Source organism: Crocodylus siamensis, chromosome 4, assembly GCF_052110815.1.
Source record: "Crocodylus siamensis isolate JL-2025a chromosome 4, ASM5211081v1, whole genome shotgun sequence".
Classification (NCBI taxonomy): domain Eukaryota; kingdom Metazoa; phylum Chordata; order Crocodylia; family Crocodylidae; genus Crocodylus; species Crocodylus siamensis.
The window spans coordinates 190,960,378-190,981,063 of record NC_143398.1 but is presented as its reverse complement, the minus strand read 5'-3'; the positions used below and the strand labels follow the sequence as shown (position 1 = coordinate 190,981,063).

The following is a 20,686-nucleotide window of genomic DNA, read 5'->3' as shown; positions in this document are numbered from 1 at the left end:
AACAGGATGCGTTTCAATACTGACAAGCGCAGGGAGCTGCACTTGGGCAGTAGTAACCAGCAGCACACTTATAAGATGGGAAACTCCCTTCTTGAGAGCATGGAGGCAGAAAGGGATCTTGGAGTCAATAATGACTCCAAGATGAACATGGGCCGACAATGTGAGGTCATGGTTGGCAGGGCTAACTGGACCTTGTCGTGCATCCACAGGTGCATCTCAAGCAGGGCCAAGGAGGTGATCCTCCCCCTCTATGCAACAGTGGTCAGGCCACAGCTGGAGTATTGTGTCCAGTTCTGTGTGCCACACTTCAGGAGGGATGTGGACAACATTGAAAGGGTCCAGAGGAGGGCCACCTGCATGATCTGGGGACAACAGGGCAGACCCTACAATGAGAGACTGCAGGACCTGAACCTGTTCAGCCTTCACAAGAGAAGGCTGAGGGGGGACCTGGTGATTATCTATAAACTCACTAGGGGGGACCAGAAGGGTTTGGGAGAGACCTTGTTTCCCTTAGCGCCCCCTGGCATAACAAGGAATAACAGCCACAAGTTGTTGTAGAGTAGGTTTAGATTAGACATCTATAAGAACTATTTCACAGTTAGGGCAGCTAGGAGCTGGAACCAACTTCCAAAGGAAGTGGTGCTGGCTCCTACCCTGGGGGTCTTTAAGAAGAGGCTTGATGCCTACCTGGCTGGAGTCATCTGAGCCCAGTTTTTCTCCTGCTCAGGTGGGGGGTCAGGCTTGAAGATCTACAAGGTCCCTTCCGACCCTACTTCTATGATTCTATGATTATGGTATTGCTGTGGACACTCTAAGTAGGTTATAATTCATAAGAAGTCTTTATTTATGTTACCTGTTTAGTTCATTAGTTCTGTTAAAAAAGGGGAATACTGTAAATAGGCTTTTCAGCAGGTACTGTAAGAATACAGTTGTTTTGTATGACAGAGCCCCAAAACACAGTTTTCATACAAGTAATATTAATTTACTAAAATCACTAAAGAGAGCTAAATTAAGCCAGTAATTATATTAAAATGTTAAGTGCTGGATTATGATATGCTAACCAACTTTGAACAGCTCTCATTACAAAATGTGCTGCCTTTTCTTTAGAAAGTAAATTGAAATGAAGGGGATTGATTTTGCTTTAGAATTAATAGCATACAGCTGAACGTTGTAAAAAATTACTGAGTGAATTTTGTGGTCAGCAGATGATAGGATGTACTGCCAAGGAGAGAAAACATTGCTTATATTCCTTATTTGATTTCTTTTGCTTCTGAACTGATGGTGGCTGACATGGTGGAGAATATGAGATGGATAGATGGGAAGGAAATACTTGTCCTCTTGAAAAGTAGTATACTATACTGTAATCCTTTAGTAAATTATATTATGACCAAGAACTTTTGTTTTTGTGAAAGAGTACAGGTTTCAGGGTAAGGTTAAGCTAGATGAAATTTCTGAAATGTTAACCTTGCATCAGCCTGCATAAAATCAATTTCTGTAATAATAAGGACATGTACCAAGCACATATTAAGTTGTATCCTCTTTGTTATGATTCAGACATCACCCTTTCCTGAAATTACCTGTTAAGAAAACATTTGAAAAGGCTGGCCATGGATATGTTAGAAATATTCTCTAGAAAACACAGTGCAGTTGAATGTAACATAAAATAATAGAAACTACCCACTTAAGTGTATGTTAACCCTTAAAAAAAACTTGCTTGCAGGATTAACTTGTTTTAGAGACACAGGAAAGAATGCACTCTGGGTTTTATTTGAATTTATAAAATACCCCCCCTTTTTTTACTTGACAGTTGAACCGAGTCTTCAGGGTTTATACTTGGGCATGGGACCTTTGTAAAGAAGGCATTCAAGCAAGAAGTTGCTGTATGAGAGAGAACTGTTTCATGTGCACACTCTAATTAGGATTTGTAGAGCAAGGTACCATATAAAACAAGGAAACTGTAAACCACCATGACCTGTCTCTTCCTTGCTCCCTTTAGGGTGCTTTATATTGGCCTTGCTTGTAATACAGCTCGCTACATTTACATCTCCTATCTGGAAAATGCCTGGACCGTTCTCCCTATGGAAGTACTGCAAGGTAAGAGAGTGTAGTTATTACCTTGAAGTATAGAAATAGGCACTGTTATTTTTCATGTTCCTAACTGAGTTGTGATGAAGCAAAAGTCAGTAGCTCTCTGCTTCTGATTATAAATATCCCAACAGATCTTTGGTTTCATAAAATTTTGGCGCGTATCATAGAGAAGATATGACGTCAGAAGGCTGGTTCAGCTTTTGATCTGCACACTGTTTTGTCTGCTGATTTTAAACAGAGCTGTGTTTCTATGCCTGCAATCTACACCCTGTAACTAAACAAAGGCACAGGATTGTAAATGGTGTACACACCTTTTACAAATCCTGCTTTATGGATGGGGTTCTTTATATCAACTCAATTCCAAAGGACCACCTGTTTGAAAAGAACAGTTTACAATATTTAAGAAGGATATCTTAGTGTTAACTTTTCTGTTGTTTTTTTTTTTTAAAACCATAACTGCTAAAGCAAATACTCGGGTACATCCTGTCTGTTAAGTTATTCTGCAATATTTTTCAGTTGTGTTCTGTGGTTTATAACATAGTCTACTAAATGTTCTGCTTCAGCCAGACAGGAACTTGCATTTCAGTATTCACTAGATGTGCTAAAAGGACTTCCTCAGAAACATTAAGAGGCATTTCAATTTTACTTTGTATTGAAATCTTGAAATCTGTTAAAGGTTCCTTTCTCATAAGTTAGAGGGTCTAATGTGCTGTCTGTGCAGAAGCAGTCTTTTGAACATTGTTGTCAAATAAAAATTATTTTACAAAAGACTTTAGCTATATGTCTGAAAATGTATTAGGTTATTCTTATTCCAATTTATTTTACCACTGACGCACTGATTAAACAGAAAGCTCTTCAAGAATAACTTAAGGGAAAGTTTTTTGGTTAAACCAAAACCTGGATACTGACTACTTTCTGAAAGGCAGCCTAAGGCTTTTTAACACTCCATGTGCAATGTAAATGTGCAAAGATTCTTGTTCATAATATATGGTGGCATAATTGAAGTGGCAAGATGCAGTGATGCTGTTAAAGTTAGAATCTGTCTTACTTCCCTATTGTCTGCTAAAATTATAAGACATTTAGATCTAAGGTCCCAGTTAAATTTATGAGGCTGAAAACTTACAGTTCTGAAACAATGACTTGTGTAAGCTCAGGAAGATAGCATAGAGTTTATTTCACATTTAAAAGGTTTATTTCATTACTGGTTTTCTCATGAGGGAGAGAAATCTATTCCTCTTCAGACAAAAAAAGGTTTTGATTCTGCAAGCCCTATAAAATCACATGATGAACACAACTGCGTCATGAAGGTCAGGTGTTTAACTCCCATGTTATAGATCCTGTTATAATTAAATATAACCCTCTCTTTGAGCCTACAGGCAGAGTGCGTGCAAATTCCAGTATCATCAGCAGAAGAGTTTTTAAGGTCGACAGGTTTAGCCGACATTTTATAAAGTATTCTGTGTATCTTATTTAATACTCGTCAGTAGTGCAAGAACTGTTTGTCCTGCTATGCCAAGCCAAAGGGCACAAGAAGATTTCTAGAAGATGCCTGCGCAAACAGCTTCTATTGATTGTAATTCTAGCTGTGCCATATTTCTGTTACTATCAGTGTAATTAAATTAGTGAAAGCTGCTCAAACCCAGTATGCTCTAACAACAGAAAATGAAGGGAGTTAATGTATATTTATAACCTTATAGAAAGTTAAGAAACTGAAGAACTTGGCTTTTCACATGGATAAGGTTGTATGAAAATAAGGGTTTGGATTAACTTTAAAATTGCTGGAAGCATCAATGCTCTCTGCTGATTGTACACAAAGGGTGCTGACAGACATGGTGGGGAATGTGCTTTAACGGAAAAAAATGCACTTTACTTCAGCCCAGCTCCACAGCAGCTGTATATATCGGGCATTTCAGCAGGGCCTTTTGGCACTGTTAGCTAAAGCTGATTCAATCAGCTATTAGGTAAAAACACCCCAAAAGTCCCACTAAAGTGCCTGATCTATACCAGCCTTGTGAAAGCCAGGTGCAACTAATGCACTGCCTCTTCTGGGCATGCACTAAGTTCAGCATGACAGAGTGCTGAGTTTAAAGTAAAACGCCATTTTTTTTCCATGTCTGCAAGCAGCCCTGAATGTCTTCAGCCTTCAAACGTGCAAGGAAATGAATGACTAGGTTTTATTTTCGGTTCACTTCTTATATCTCAATCCAGTGGGTGTAGTTTACAAATTAAAATATTCAGTCCATATTTATTTCAAAACAATTAGTGCTGGCAAGTAATTTGGTCCAGTATAAAATTACATCATTTTCATAACATTTGGCTTTGTAAGTAGGGGTAGAAATTATGCTTATGATCTAAAATGTGAAGCTGTTAATAAATGGCACTTATCCAGCAAACTCCAACACAAGTTGCAAGATCAGTCTTGCATTCCTTTCATGCTTGATGGTACCATAAAAATTAGCAGAGCTGGTTACTTCTGTGGAGTGAATAATCTGAGGGAACAGATTTGTTGCCTACAGTTTCTAGAATATATAAGTTTTCTGAAAATAGGCTGTGTTTCTAAAAATCTTTTCCTTTTACATAACTGAAGTTCATTTAAAAACTCTTCATAGATTGGCATTGACCCTTTGATTACGAAAGGTTATAATTTTATTTGACTTGTTGAGGAAGAGCAAAGTACAGTTGTGAACTTGGAGGAACAATAACAGGTTTGTTCTACATGGACTCACTGACTGAGTGGTGTAAAATGGAAGAGTCCTCACAAAGACCAGCTGAAACAGAACAGGTCTCTTGTTGTCTGCCTTAAAGGCTGTTGTTCTACGGTAGACCTTCCTTCGTAAATGAAAATTGTGTAACATACAGGCGTTACCAAATCAGTTTCTTGCTATCTTAAACAGCTAGGGTAGTTGGCCATACATCTGTATTGACTTTTAGGTATGTGTGAGTGTGCATGTAATAAATTATTATCCTATCATCCTCTTCTGTTACACAGATAACGTCCCATACTGAGTCACTGATGGAAAGCTTACATGTAATTTATGAACACTAACATAAATTTTTGATGTAATTATAAGTAGGGACCTACAAAATTGCAGTGGAAGTGCACTCCACAGCAGCTCGTTTATTCTTGCTCATTTTGCCATGAGCCACACCACACCTCTTTTCCAAGATTGGCAGAGGGGCCCCGCTGCTTGCTGCTGATCAGCCAGGAGGCAAAACCTCTGGCTTTCAATATGCTGTGGTTTTTGCCTCCTGGCTGATCAGCAGCAAGCAGCGGGGCTGTCAGGGCCCCTTGGCCAAGCAGCAGTGACAGACAAAAAACAAAGCATATTTAAAAACGCATTTTTTGCCTCCTGGCTAATCAGCAGCAAATGGCAGGACTGCTGGGGCCCCTTGGCCAATCAGGGGAAGGGGCGTGTGGTGAAACAAGATTAAACAAGCTGCTGCACAGCACACTTTGGCCATGATTTTGGTAGGTCCCAGACCACATCTTCCCTGCCCTGTGCAAAAATCTGCAAGGCACGTAACCCCATGTTCCCTTTCCCCAGGAGTGCATGTAGCGGTGGAGAGCCCTGGCCCTGCCACCCCCCAGACAAGCTGCCCATGGCTCTGTCCTGCTTCCTGCTGGGCCCTGTGGCTCAGCATTCTGGGCCCACAGCCCCACACACCACCCTGGCTGGGCAGCACCCCCACCCCCAGCCTTGCTGAACTCCCTCCCTCCCTCCCTTTTCCCCTCCCTCATTATGTGGGCCTTTATTCCCCCCCGATTTACTTGCACGGAGCTGCTCTCATGCTGCCTGGCTACCATGTGCATGTGTACAAGCACATGGTGCCCCCTGCTGTATCATCCTCCTCCCGCTCCCCCCAGCCCCTTGCTGGCTGGAACTGTGCCAGCCTACAAGGGGAAACCCACCATTTCCCACTTTTTTTCTCTCTTAAAGGAGACAATCTGGGTTTTCTCCTTAAAATGGGAAAATCTAAATTTTACCAGGTTTTTCTGTGGCAAATGGAAAACCTGGATCCCTGGTTATGACCAAGCAGAACACGTGTAATCTTGTATGTCATCAAACTCCAAGCAGATTTATTTGAATATTCAGTTGGAACTGATGAATAATTGTAGAACTGAACTGAATTACACTGGTGATCAACTCATTCATTCTGTTATTTTTAATTCTACTTCAGCTTAAATAAGTATTTTCCAAGCTGTGAAAGTGTATGCATTTTTGTTTTATTTTATCAAATGAAAAAGTAAATAGCTCGGCTCTATTTGTGATAAGCGTACTCCAGAATTGCTTTCTTCCTTCTTCCCTTTTGATACCCTGGCTCTCCCCCAAACCAAAACAGGAATATCAAGTAAAGGTTGCAGATATTAACCTACAGGAGACAAGGTTGTTAATAGTTCCCTTTTTTCTGGTCATGACATCTTGCCACTCTTTTCTGCCTTAAGCAATTTTTTTTTTTTAAACATTTCTGATTCCATAAGGTAAGTGACAGAAAAAGACACCTTTTTTAAAAATAAATTAACAAGAAGTTGTTAAATTCCTGTTCATTATTTATATATGAAAGGACTTTGGCCATTGGTAGCAGTGGAAGCCGGAGAAACGGGGCAGCAACTAGCAAAACTGACATAGTGACATAGGCGGTCAGAACAGATTTGCTTCAGTGAGGAGAGATCCTGTTGAATATGATTAAAGACAGCATAAATACGTTTATTGTACCTTTCTTACCCTGAGGGGTCTTCATGGTCTATTAGTCAGGATTTCTCAGTGCTAAATGCAAAGTGTATTAGTGTCAAGAATTGAAGAAGAATTTGTTTTGAGATTATTTAAACAAATGTACATTCCTTTTTCTGTAATTCTTTGTGTATGGGTTGTGTAGGTACTATTAACCTTTTGGATACTTGGTTTTGACAGAAATGGTCATGCTATGATTAACTCATCAGTCGTCACTGCCTACAAACCAAGGCCAAATGTGCCCCAAGTTATTCAAGTGAGGAAAGAGAATCTGGCAGAGAAATACATAAAAATACGTTTTGTGTTGAATTCTGTTTTACTAGGAACCACCTCACAGACGCACAATGAGAACAGTTTGGAAGAACATAGAATTCGTTGCACAATGTACAAAAAGAGGAGTTATTACATATCCAGGTGCTTTTGGGGCTACTGTAAAAACTGAGCTATTATGCCAGTGAGAGGCTGACTTTTATAGGCTGAATTTAATATTTGAATAAACACTTCCTTATCGAGACAAGTAGTTCCTACTTTTCGCTAGTAAACTAGTTTGGTCATGCCCCTATACTTAAGACTTGTACTTTTCTTTTTCTAGGAGTGACCCATGCAGCTATATGGGCAGCTTGTATTTCGTATCTTAGTGCAGCAGTGCCTCCAGAATTAAGAACTTCAGCTCAGGGGATCCTACAAGGTCTTCACCTCGGGCTGGGCAGAGGATGTGGGGCCATGATTGGAGGGGTTTTGGTGAATTACTTCGGTAAGCAAAAATTCTAATGATGGGTGGTTGCCATCCATAGTTTTTGGTTCAGTAAACCTGGACTAATCTAAAACTTGCACTTAACATGTTAATGAAACTGTATTTGTTATTCTTACTCTTTAAAAAATCTGTTTTTACCCAAGTACATGTGTTCTATTATATGACATATTTATCCATTACAAACATTATATCTTGATGGTTTGTAGGGCTATGGAACTAAATCTACTTCTAAATACTGGCCAATCCTCTGATAGGGAATAGGGTGAATCCTTTGTGAGATGGTAGACTATATTTACTTTCATGTTGATGTAGTATAGCTTCCAGACTTGATCAAGAAGTGAGAATCTATATAAAATAACCTGTTGCTGAAAATGCCAGGAGAAAAAAAAAACACCCTAATCATGTAACAAGACTTTATATGGGACTTTAAACACTGAATAAAGGCATTACACTGTCTTGTCTCCTCCTGTATTACTTATTTGATTCTGAAATCATTCTTATTACAGGGCCTGCTGCAACATTCAGGGGGATAGGAATGGCCTGTCTAGTGATTCTTTTACTCTTTGCATTGATCCAGTGGCTTGCAGTTCCTGATGAAGAAGAAGGTAATGTTCAAGTCGCTGAGTTAAAATCTGCTTTCATATTCTCATGGCAAGTACTTTAAGTGCTATAAAATTTTAGATATGGGATAAAAATGCCATAAAACTAGCTATAATCATTCCACAGCATCCCTGATACTGTCTCGTCATAAATCTTGGTGTTTTTCCTCCCTCCCTGCTCAGTAAGCAGCTTTCAGGTGTGTTCAAATGTAATCTGATGATAGGGTGAGGTTCTGTATTGGCCCTCTAAGGCTATGGGCAGCAGTGTTTTTCTGGCAGTGGTTCAGAATGACCAGCTCAGGTCAAATGTGGGCCATAACTAGGCCCAGCTGCCATTCTTGCTTCTGCCTGCAGGCTGGCTGCAGTACAGTATGGGAAGAGCACCCAGCCATGATGCGGTGCGGTGCAGTGCAGTAGAAGCAAAGCCTCTGTTGCTGAAGCCCCAGCTCTGCAGGCCAGATTCAGCCTTTGGACTCTAGGGCTGGATCCAGACATGGAAGCATGTACGGTTTGTGGTGCCACAAACTATACACGTTGCACATTAATGCATGATGCTGCTAATTTGCAGCACTGAGGTAAAATTTGCTACTGGGATTTCCTGGTATTTAAAAACTAAACAAAACAAAACCCTGAAAAAAGTGGCACAGAACACCAGTATCATGTGCCAAGACAAATGTGGAGATCGGGGAGCATGCAGCCCAGGGCTCCCTGGCTGGCTGGGGAGCAGCGTGCCTCGAGATGGGGGACCAGGCAACGCAGTCTCTGTGTGCCCCTTTCTCCACTGTGGAGTTCCTACACTGAGGCACCTATACATGTATGGGTGTTATCACCGACCAGAACATTTGTGGTGATAAACACTTGGGCCATCACCCTTCAAGCCCAAGCTTCACCTCTTCTGCTAGGCACTGGAGAGGACCTATTGGAGAACAGCCTTCAATAAATGTTTAAGTTCTTTTAAGGCAAATGTTACTTTTTTATTTCTTCTCAAAACTGAGTAGATTTGAAATTCAGCTTTGTTAAGTAGGAGAGACGTCCTTGAATAGTTCTAGAGTGGCCTATATTTGAGTGTTCAAATATTTGTTTTGCCTTGATTTCCTCCGCTTGTGTTCAAAAGAAAATGGAACAAAGTACAAACTTGGACTGGGTAATCACTGTTTCTATTTCATATGAAGTAGGTACGTATGAACCTTGCAAATAGATTTTAATTAATCTTTTCATAATGAGTTAGTCCTACAGAATTTGTTTCACTTGGCTTTTCCACTTCCCTGTCCATCTGTAGATGTGTGCAAATCTTAGATCTCAGTTCTGCCTGCACTTACCTTAAGCATAAGGGGAGTCATTGCCTTCAACAGGATTCTTCATACAAGATACGTGTATATACACTTACATGTTTGCAGAATAAGCCTCTTCTTTGTATAATTTTAAAATATTTCTTTTGCAAATTTGAGGAAAAAATAATGTATTTCATATGTACTGACTGTCTTACAGGACACACAACCATTATTTAAAAATTTAACACCATCTGTTTTAGGATGTGGTATATTTGCTTAATTTTACTGATGTGAGGAGTCCTGTTTAAAGACAATGAAACTACCCTGTGCTTAAAGTTAAGCACTTGCTTAGCTGTAGCTATGCAAAATCTTAGGACATTCTGTTTAAGCACTGTGGTAACTGCCCAGAGACAATGGCAGTAGTGCACAGGGCAGCCCTGACTGGCTGACCCAAACTGCTCAAAGTCAGCCGGTGTCTCCCTGCAATGTGGGATTGTGAGAGGTTGTGTTCTGTTCTCTCCTGGGTTGGAGCAGTAGAGTCCAGTGAGTGATGCAGTTGTCTTCCTGGGGTGGGAGAAGCAAAGTACCATGAGATGCTGGAGGACTGTGCTGTGGCTTTTCGCAAAAGATAAGTCAGTACTTGGTTATGACCATCGGTCACAAGAGGTGGGCTGTGCACAGAGAGGAGTTTGTTTCAGTTAAAAATGTTTTAATAACCTTTTAACAACCATACTAAGGTTTTAATAATTTTTCAGGTAACACAAAAATAAAAAATAATTGAAATAGAAAGAGATGTTCAGGGAGCAAGCAACTGCCTCCTTATTTTTAAACCCCTGTTGTTCACTGAATTGACTGACATTTTTTACTGAGGTTGCAGTCCAACCTGTACTATATATGCAACATCTAAATTGGACACAGTATCCTGTTCAGACTAAAAGTAAGACTGGCTGCTTGCAGATGTTAAAAAAAAACCCCCAAAAAAACAGGCCATGCTTTACTGGAAGAAGTAGTGCTTCACTTCACCCCCCACTCTGCAGTCTGTAAAGATTGGATACTTTAGTGGAGGGTTATGGCACTTTTAGCAAAGCTGATTCAATTGGCTTGTAGAAAAAAGTGCCAAAAAAGCCCCACTAAAGCCCCTGATCTTTACAAACGTTGGGCAAGCTGGGGTGAAGTAATGCACTGCCTCTTCTAAGTGTGCCCAGGGCTTGGCACAAGGATGTGCTGAGTTTAAAGGGCCTTTTTTTTGTGGGTTTTTAATGTCTGCAAGCACCTTTTATGACCAGTGGAAGTGCGTGTTGGAAACGATTACTATGTTCCTTCACTGTTGCATCCAGAGCATGTTAATGTCCATCCTTATTCAGAATCTTAATTGATTATTTTGTTTTTAAACTTCAGAGAAGACAATGCTGGCAGAAAGGATCCCAGTTCCTTCCAGCCCAGTTCCCATAGCAACTATTGACCTTGTACAGCAACAGTCAGATGATATAATGCCTCGAACTGATCCCAGACTTCTTCCCAAGAAAACTAAGCATCAAGAAGAACAGGAAGATGTTAACAAGCCTGCCTGGGGGATCAGCTCTTCTCCCTGGGTTACTCTGGCTTATGCTATCTGTCAAATAAAAGAGATGGTTCGGCTATCTAAAAACAGTCCAGCACCTGAAAATCAGCCTTTGCAGGTAACCCATCCCTGATGCACATAAAAATTCAGATTATTGTTAATAGTATTTTAAAGATGAAAATAAGATCATATATAATCAGTAAACAAAATTGCATGATGTATTATTAGGGTGAAATATATTTTGTGTCTTCAGTTTATATTAATGTGTCAGTGAAATTAATGGAGGGAGAGAAACTACTGCTAAAGATCCCAAGTTATTGTGGAAATTGATAGTGGGAATTGGGACCCATTACTATCTGAGCTTGGCCTAGGGTTATCGCAGCTGAAAGTCATTGTGCTTTGGGGTCTGTTCTGTGGCATGTGCAAAATTAGTTGCTTTTGGTATCTACACTACAGAATTCCCTGGCAATCTGTGTAGTAGTCTTAGGCCAGCGACTGGATACACTTGAAGACTAAGCTATCATTTGGTTTATTAGGCTGTTCTTTCCTAAATGGAATTGAAGCCCATTGGTCAGTAGTGTAGGCAGACTTGTGCTGATTTTAGGATAGGACAGATTGCCCACTCACCTGTTTGCTCCTTTTCTATAGAGGGGAGTATATACTTACCATCCCATCCCATATGCACGGAAGTGTCATTTTCACATGGCTTTTTTCTGAAAGGGGGTAATTCTGGGCTTGACTCGCTGATTCAGGAGAATGGTATTTGCAGAAATTCCAGCTTGACTACTACTTCTTTCTCATTTGCTGGTATTTTTGTAAATATACCTAGCAGTGTATTCTCTTCTCAGTGTGCATGTTGAGATTCCATTGCCTCTGAAATTAACTGGCACACCACAAGTGGAGTATGCAGCTATACATTGTATGCAGTCATGAATTTAGAGAGATTTGTCTGAAACTTATCTTGTTTAAAACAGACGGAGTGTCTTGGAAAAATCAGTCATCTGAACAGTGGTACTGAAATTCTATGCCACTATGCCATCCCATTGCTCTTTTCACACGGAATATTTTCTCAGTTACCCATAGTTATAGCACCCTCAAACAGTTATTACTATATGCCTTTCTTTGTAATGGCCTCATTTGAAGGTCAGAAGGGAACTTAGCACACAATTTATGCTACCTCCCAAGGCAAGAAATATATGTTCCATTGTTGCAGTTGTGAGATTCTCAGCCAGGTTGAGTGTTGGAGGCTCTGTGAATGCTGGAGTGTTGGAGGCTTAGGTAATTGTGAACTGTCTACAAAAGTCTTGCTACATATTGCAACTCCCTCTGCTGTCTCCAACAACATGCTGTCTTACCCTCTGTCCTTTTTTTAATGCATCATTCAAGTAGCTTTGTATTAATGCTAATTTTGCTAATTCATTAATTAAACAAAATTTTGTACATTTGCATTAAAAGTTTCCCACACAAATTGAAAGAATTAGTCAGCTTGTTAATGAATCAGATTATTTATATACGTGACAACAATATTGGAAATAAAATTACTTGCATGAGAGGGTTATATTAAAGGTCCCAGCCATGCAGAACCCAGCTTTCAGGATCTCTCCTTTTCCCCTGCACTATCCATAATAACATGGGTAGATGAAGAATGAAGTAACATTTTAGTTTCCATTGAAGATAAACATAAAGATATACACCAGCTACTTTGAGCTAATGGAGGTTCATTTGACCAATTTAGTCCTTTAAGAAATTACTAATTTTTAGTTCCAAAATTTAAAAATAATAGTAAAATTACACTGCTATTTTTTCTTTCACTCAGTTCTTTTGACCTAAATTTGACAAAATTCGAAAACCAGAGAAAGGTTGCCTATTTGCCACCTTAAATGTTTTAAACCAAATTCCTAACAATTTTCATGAATGTGGGTCACACAAGGGAGAAGTTTTCAGAGCACAGAAATTGGAATTTAAATACAAAAACACTTTTTTCTTCTCACTTCCAAGTGTTCTATTCTTACAGTCTTGCTTCAAGCACAGACGCACACTAGCCACCCTCCAATGCGTTAATGCAAAACAAATTTTCATAAATAGCTCTTCAGATTAGAAGATGACATAACTGTCAGTATTGTAGAAGATGTTACCTATTTGGGCCTCAGGAAATATAGTTGCCATTTGTCCTTAAAATGTGCTCATGTAACATGGCAAATGTTTTTTTAAAAGTATGCACTGGGTATTGCAGAAAATCGCTTCCAACAATTCCTCTCTTGGCTGATCCAGAAAATTGTCTATTTTGAATTGCTAATCTGCTGGTTATTGCTAAGAGAAATTATGACACTTGCATTTCTTAGCTGCAAAAGTGCAGCCATCTAGTGGGACTGAGAATCGTCTTAGAAAAAAAATATTAAGAATATGTTTAGATTGCAGGAGGGAGAGTATAAAATATGTTTTAACAAACAATTCAGTACTGATGATGTTGGCTGTACACTGAATATTTTTCCTCTTAAAACACAACAAGTTTGTTTTTTGCATGCTTCTTGGGGAAGTGCAGTTAGGAAAAGAGATGGAAGGTAAGTTATTCTCTGCTTGTTACTAGTGCTGTCTGGATAAGAATGTACCTTGTTGCTCTCCTGCTTTCAGCTCATTTGTTCTGCTGCTTGCAAATGGTATAACTAAGCTATGGTGTTTGACAGCATTTCCCACTGCGTAGTATTATAGGAATAAGTGCTTACATTTCTGCATATTGCTTTCTTTTCTCTGTAGAAAGCCAATGAAAATCATGCTTCACCAGCCAACTCAGCAGAACAGCTCCCAGAGCTGAAAAACACTGACCCATCCAGAAATTGTTCAACGCCTATGGCAACATCGAACTCCCAAACTGTCCCTGACCACCTTGTGTTGGATCAGGTTTCCTTGGACTGTAATCCTCAGCCTGCTGATGCAGGGCAATAAAATGAATTCATCTTCTCAAATCTGCCGCATGGAATCCTGCTGTTCAGCTGGAAAAAGGTGGAACAAAAACTTACAAGTAGGACTCCCTTCATCTCGGTGAATGTAATGTGATGCAGCACAAGCTTTTAAATATTTAAGAACTTTGTATGCTAATATATGATAGCCACACTTTCAAGGGAGGCTAGAATTCTGGTAGCTGGATAGAAGAGATGGGACTGAATTTAACTGCAGAAAAACTTTCTTGACTGTTTGCTAAAGTTTGGTCAAATGTTTATGAGATTTACTGGCAACCTATAGTTAAGCTTGTTTTATAGTTTTACAACAGAAGAAAAAACAAGTGCGCAATTTCTATTTGAGCAATTGGTTTAACTTTAAATTTCTTCATACCAAAAAGAAAGTTCTTTGGGAGAAAAATTGCATTTCCCCGGGAAAAATTACAAGAACTAAGAAATCCCAAGGGAAGAATGGATAAAGGAACAGCATACATTTCTATCTTGTATAGAAATGACTTCTCAGAAACCTTGAATGGCTTTAGCAAATAATTTTTATACGGTAGTGATGGATTAAGTGGACCATGCAGCAGAATCTTTTGAAGCTGCTATTAACCTATTTTGAGAGAGAGGTTTAGTTCTGCAAGGTGTGACATTTTCAAAAGGGCATTTTTTAGAGGGAAAAACAAAGGAAAATTTAAATTGTCTCCATGTGCTTACAGCCCTTTGCTTGGAAAGGGCATTTGCTAAATGTGTAGGTATAATTTTAGGTTTGATATTGTTCCTGAGACCACAAACCTTGGTAAATATTATTCCATTTGATTGATCATGGTTTCCAATGGAGACCATCTTTTTATTGTTTTTAATTTCATCATATGTAAAAATAGTTTGTTTAATTAAGTGTAGTTACTGTGGTTATTTATAGAGGACAGAAAGAGCTTAAAGTGCCTGGGGAAGGGAGGGAGGAAATTGTTTATAAATCCTAATGATTGGGGGTTTGGAAAGGAGAATAAAAGTCAAATTTAAGTAAAAACACCCTCAAAATTGGAGAGACATATCTAAGTTGCAGTAAACTTAGATAATTGCTTTATTCCATGTCAAGACACTGAAAAATGTTTAGTTATGTCTAGTCATGCTTTGTAATATTAAATTTAGCCAGCTTGTTGGCTGGTTAGTTCATAGCACAGAGTGCTGCTGAAAGGGAACCTGGGTTCTGAGTTGAAATCAATGGGGTTGCATTAGGGTATAGGTCAGGATAGTATTTAGGCCCAGGCGTAACACCAGTAACCTGATTTTCGAAGTGCAATGTGTCCCCATTTCTACTGAAGTGAATGGGAACTGCTGGTACATAGCTTCTGTTGAAATCAGATAAATGTGTGTGGCCTCTTCCAGTGAAGGTGCATACTGTCTCACCAGATTGAACTGCATAGTTTAAGGCAGGATGCAGCTGTGGTCTCCTGAGGAGTTCAGTGCTTGGGGTGGGCAGGAGGAGAATGACAGCTTAGACTGAAGTGGGTGAAATTGCACAATGCTTGATGTCCACTTGGACCAGCTAAGTGGGCTTCCATCAGCATATGCTGTAGCAAAGGTCAAGGAGGTGTGAGAGCCTGTGTGGGGGTGCCTGGAACCAGCGCCACAGAGAGAGTAAAAATAATTGTTAATAACTAGCCACTAGTCATTTTTGCACTTGAACTTAAATGTACTGTACTGTTAATTCTCATGACTTGTTTAAGTGTCCTTTAAAATCAGAAATGTATTTATTGTATGTTTGTATAACTTGGGGGAATGAAGAACTGAACTGGTGACAGGTAAAAAGACGTTCAGGTTTCTCAGTTAAGTGGGAACATTTGTGCAGAGTGAATAAGGTGTTACCTCAGCTTCTACTGTACAGCACCTGGTGAGGTGAAGAGCTAATATTCTGTGTTTACACTTCAGATTGTTTCTTTGAAATGCCTGCTCTTTTGGAATTGTACAGTAGTTAGTTCTATGTTGCAAACTGAACATATACATGTTGTTTTTGATATTTGTGAAACTAAAAATGTGGTAAAAGATATAAAATAACCATAATGTATTTAAACAGAATTTGGCTGAATTATTATGAATGACTCCCATTTTGCACGGTTGTGAAAGGCATGAAATAATCCTGATAAATAGACCCTGAATAACATTGGAAAGTTTCACCAGAAGGAATTGAAGAAGCCTTCATAGCTAAGGAGCAAAAGGTAAAATTGTGTCTGGCATCAGTCAGTTTTGGAAATGAAAATTGGAATGTAAGAGCAAATCACAAGTTTTCATGGTATTAAGCTATAGTGTGGGATGGCCTGCTTATAAGGGATCAGTCTAAATTAGAAGTATGGTGCGAATAGTGCAAGATCTCTGCCACAGGGCATGAGATAGGGTTAAAATAAAACAACTAGATTATTTTGCCTCTTTAAGCCCTTGGCAGATGTTATATTAATCATGCAATTAATATATTAATCGGATAATAAATGGCAACATGCCAGAGGTTTCTCACATTCAATTACTTTCCACACTAAATGTGGAACAACTTTGTGGATGGCTTGTATTGTACCTGATTTTGAACACGTAGCATGTAATCATCCAGAAATGGCATGGGCTGCCCAGCTGCATCTGAACCCTTAGAACATGCCAACCTGGGGAGAAACAGGCACATTCAAAGGGCAGCGATCACACTGAGCCCCACCAAGCCTTTTAAAAGTCTTGGGGCAGAGATCCTGAGATCAAGGATCTTTTTCCCCAGTGTTAGACTCTTGCCTCCCCAGGATCTTTAAAAAGTGGGTGTACAGCTAGATGCCCATGTTGTTGAAAAATGAAGCAGAGTCTAAATCAACTTTGATTTCATTAAGGATGGTTTAGTGGTAAAGTCATAGACTAAGGCTTAGGTGCTCTGGGTTTCTGTTCCTGGCTATGGCTTGGACTTACTGTGTGGCTTTGGACCTGTCATTCAGTTATTCCTGTTTTCTGGATCTATCCATATTATCCCAATGTATCAGAGGAGTGCTGTGAGAATAAATTTATTCTGGGTAAAGTGCTTGAACATCATAGCACTGGGAGGTACTGTATTCCAATTATCAGGTAAAAGTTTAAAAATGTTTGTTGTTCTTAAAATGTGCAGTTTCAAAAGCTTAATTTTAAAGTCCCATTTTTATTTCTTCTACTATTAGTAATCATTACAATATTCTGCTGTTTCTTAGGATGCTCTTGTACTTGCCCCTCTGGGCTGGTTAGTAGCCACCAGCTTTGTATTGTTCTAGGTCAGTGATGCTCAAATCGAATCGGGAGACCAAGTAAAAGCTCCGAATCGATTCAGAGCATCTGAATCGATTTAGAAAAAGATTTGACCAATTTGGACATTCAGCCATAGACTAAACAGGCAGCTGACAGCTGCCTCCAGATAGTAAGTCTATTGGGGAGGGAGGGATTGGGGCTGGAGCTGGGACATGCTGCTCAACCGGGGTGGAGGGGTGTGTTATTCAGGGAGGGGGCGGGGAGGCGTGGGCTGCAGGTGCAGTAGTACCGGGAGCAGGGGCTATGCCCTGCTGCTGCTTGCCCAGCTGGGGCAGGAGGGCTGGGATGCGGGCACAGCTTGCTCCAGGTGGAAGGGGGCAAGTGGCAGCTGAGCAGAGCCCCCACTCCCAGTGCTGCTGCGCCCGCATCCCATGCCCTCCCCACACTGGTTAATCAAGCAGTGGAAGGGCAGAGCCCCTGCTCCCAAGGCTGATGCGGGTGTGGCAACACTGGGAGTGGTGGCTATGCCCTGCTGCCACCCAGAACGAGCCGTGACCACATCACCCCCCCCCCATGCCGGCTGGGCAAGCGGCCACAGGGCATAGCCCCTGCGCTCCCCCCCCCGGAATGAGGCAGGCACAGCCAGAGGAGCTGTGGGTGAAGCCACCATGGCTACCCTGCCCAGCACCATCCCCTGCCCAGTACAGCCTCTGGCATGTTAAATAAATAAATAAATAAAGCCTCACACTCACTGGTTCTAGAAGCAGGGATTAGGGCCTCTGAAGTCTTGTGGCAGAGCCTCCCCTGTGCTTTGGGGGGCCCCCACTTGGCACTTGCACGGCAGCTGCCCCATGGTGTGGGTGGAGTGTAGCAGGGTGCCATGCGCTGCCTGGGAGCTGGGGCTGGGCGGTGCCAGGCTCCAGCTGACTTCTAGAGCCACCCCACTTTCCAGACAAATCAAACCAGGGGCTGGGGAACTGAACCGGGGGATGAAGAGTCTAACAGGGAGCTGGGAATTGAACTAATTGCATTCCCCGGCCCCGATTGGATTTGTTTGGGAGCTGGGGTGGCTCCACGTGTCAGCTGAAGCCTGGCAGTGCTCAGCTCCAGCAGCCTCATCTCCCAGACAGCACATAGCCCTCTGTTAAGCTACGCTGCACCCATGCCATGGGGCAGCTGCCACACAGGTGTGAGGGGGCAATCCCCACTGCCCCTCTCTCCCAGAGGCCCTGATCGCCGCTCCTGCAGCTGATGAGTGCAGGCCTTTTTTGTAAGTGCTGGGAGGCTGGCTTCTTCTGCAGCTGCCCCCCCCCTCCCAGCTCTCCCCAGCCGATCCAAATCACTGAATCTCTCCAAACCAGCACTGAACCTTCCAAAGCGGATTCAGCCTAATCAATTCAGGACAGTGATCCAGATCTCTGAATCAAATCGCTGTCCTCCAAATCTGCCGAATCTGAATCGAATACTTCCCTATTCACATAGGCCTAATGGGTAGTGCCCAGTCTGGCTGTTAATCTGAATTTTAATTGGGGTGAGAGTGAGACTGATGACCAGTTAGACTATTGTGGCCACAACTTGAAATTTTTTAGTAGGATACAGAATAGCAAAGACTTATTTGTATTAATAAAGACAAATCTTATGTAGTCTTGGATTCAAGGGAAAAACGGGTCCACTGACCAGGCTTTGTGTTCCCTTGGGAAGACTCGAGAGGTAGCATGCAGATTGGCAGCAAGTCTTCTTGAATTGGCTGAGTTATCAAAGTTTCCCTCCAGCTAATAACCAGTATTTATAGATGGCTGGTTTTAATTGTATAATAAATGATCTCTGATTAGCTTCATTTGTATTTCTTTGTTTCACTGAAACTTTTGGAACTGGATTGAACCAGAACTCTTGTGAACTTGGAAGGTGTCAGTTAGTTGGGATTTATATCCTTGGGAAAGTAAAAGGGAAGGTTTCTTATCTCCTGTCCTTCCCCATGATCACCTCTTGGCCAAACTGGCCAGTTGTGGCCTTGGCTCCATCACGATCCGCTGGCTGGGAAATTGGCTCCGTGGTCAGACCCAGAGGGTTGTAATTGATGGCAGTCACTCATCGTGGTGCCCTGTGACCAGTGGGGTCCCTCAAGGCTCTGTCTTTGGACCCATACTGTTCAACATCTTCATTAATGATGTGGACATTGGAGTCAGGAGTGGACTGGCCAAGTTCGCCGATGACACCAAACTTTGGGGCAAAGCATCCATACCAGAAGATAGGCGGGTGATCCAGGCTGACCTGGACAAGCTCAGCAAATGGGCAGACAAAAACCTCATGGTGTTTAACACCAAAAAATTCAAGGTTCTCCACCGTGCGAGGAAAAACCTGCAGCACCCTTATAGGCTCGGCAGTGCTACGTTGGATAGCACTACAGAAGAAAGAGACTTGGGGGTCATCATTGACCACAAGATGAATATGAGCCTGCAATGCAATGCTGCGGCTAATAAAGCGACCAAAATGCTGGCTTGCATCCATAGATGATTCTTGAGCAAATCCCGGGACGTCATTCTCCCCTTGTACTCGGCCTTGGTGAGGCCGCAGCTGGAGTATTGCATCCAGTTTTGGGCTCCACAACTCAAAAAGGATGTGGAGAAGCTTGAGAGAGTCCAGAGAAGAGCCGTGCGCATGATCAGAGGTCAGGAAAACAGATCTTACGATGACAGGCTGAGAGACATGGAAAAGCGCAGGCTCAGGGGTGATCTGATAGCCACGTATAAGTTTATCAGGGGTGACCACCAGGATCTGGGGGAACGTTTGTTCACCAGAGCGCCCCAAGGGATGACTAGGTCAAACAGTCACAAACTCCTGCAAGACTGTTTCAGGCTGAAAATAAGGAAGAATTTCTTTACTGTCCGAGCCCCCAAGTTCTGGAACAGTCTGCCATCGGAGGTGATTCAAGCACCTACGTTGAACACCTTCAAGAGTAAATTGGATGCTTATCTTGCTGGGATCCTATGACCCCAGCTGACTTCCTGCCATTTGGGCAGGGGGCTGGACTCTGATCTCCCAAGGTCCCTTCCAGCCCTGATGTCTATGAAATCTATGAATATGCTGTTTTGGTTTGTTTTTTTACAATTATTTAAGCATCTTAACAAAAATTATGTTACAGTAAAATAATATTTAATACATTTGTTTACAAGAATCCCTTTATCAGTTCCTTGTATTACGTTAATGTGCCTTATCCTCAATCACTGTTTACACTGTATGCCTAGCTTACCTCATTGCTACACGGGTCAAGCTGAGGTCAGGTTATAACAAGACACAGCCTGTTACCATAGCCCATGCTGCATAGGCCTCCATACAGCAGAGAATCCAATCTGGTGTTCAGGGCATGTGCAGTGGGGCCCCACCTGGCTGTGTGGAGGGGGTCTGCGGGGCACAGCCTGGCCCTGATCCAGCTACATGGGGAAAGGGGGACTGGGCTGGCCCCTATCCAGACCAGCAGGGGGGAGGGGGACATGGCCTAGC

The 20,686-nt window shown here is 41.5% G+C and overlaps 1 protein-coding gene across 2 annotated transcripts in view; it reads left to right on the top strand.

The window, feature by feature from the left end:
* The window catches only part of MFSD6 (major facilitator superfamily domain containing 6), a 33,257-nt gene extending 17,250 nt beyond the window's left edge, over window positions 1–16,007 (top strand). For both annotated transcript variants that reach the window (XM_090045234.1, XM_090045235.1), the window contains 5 exons: window positions 1,997–2,094; window positions 7,411–7,572; window positions 8,079–8,177; window positions 10,841–11,121; window positions 13,758–16,007. In XM_090045234.1, coding sequence (XP_089901360.1) covers window positions 1,997–2,094; window positions 7,411–7,572; window positions 8,079–8,177; window positions 10,841–11,121; window positions 13,758–13,946 — 829 coding nt within the window. In that variant the 3' untranslated portion in view covers window positions 13,947–16,007. The remainder of the gene's footprint in view (window positions 1–1,996; window positions 2,095–7,410; window positions 7,573–8,078; window positions 8,178–10,840; window positions 11,122–13,757) is intronic.
* Window positions 16,008–20,686: the final 4,679 nt, after the last annotated feature.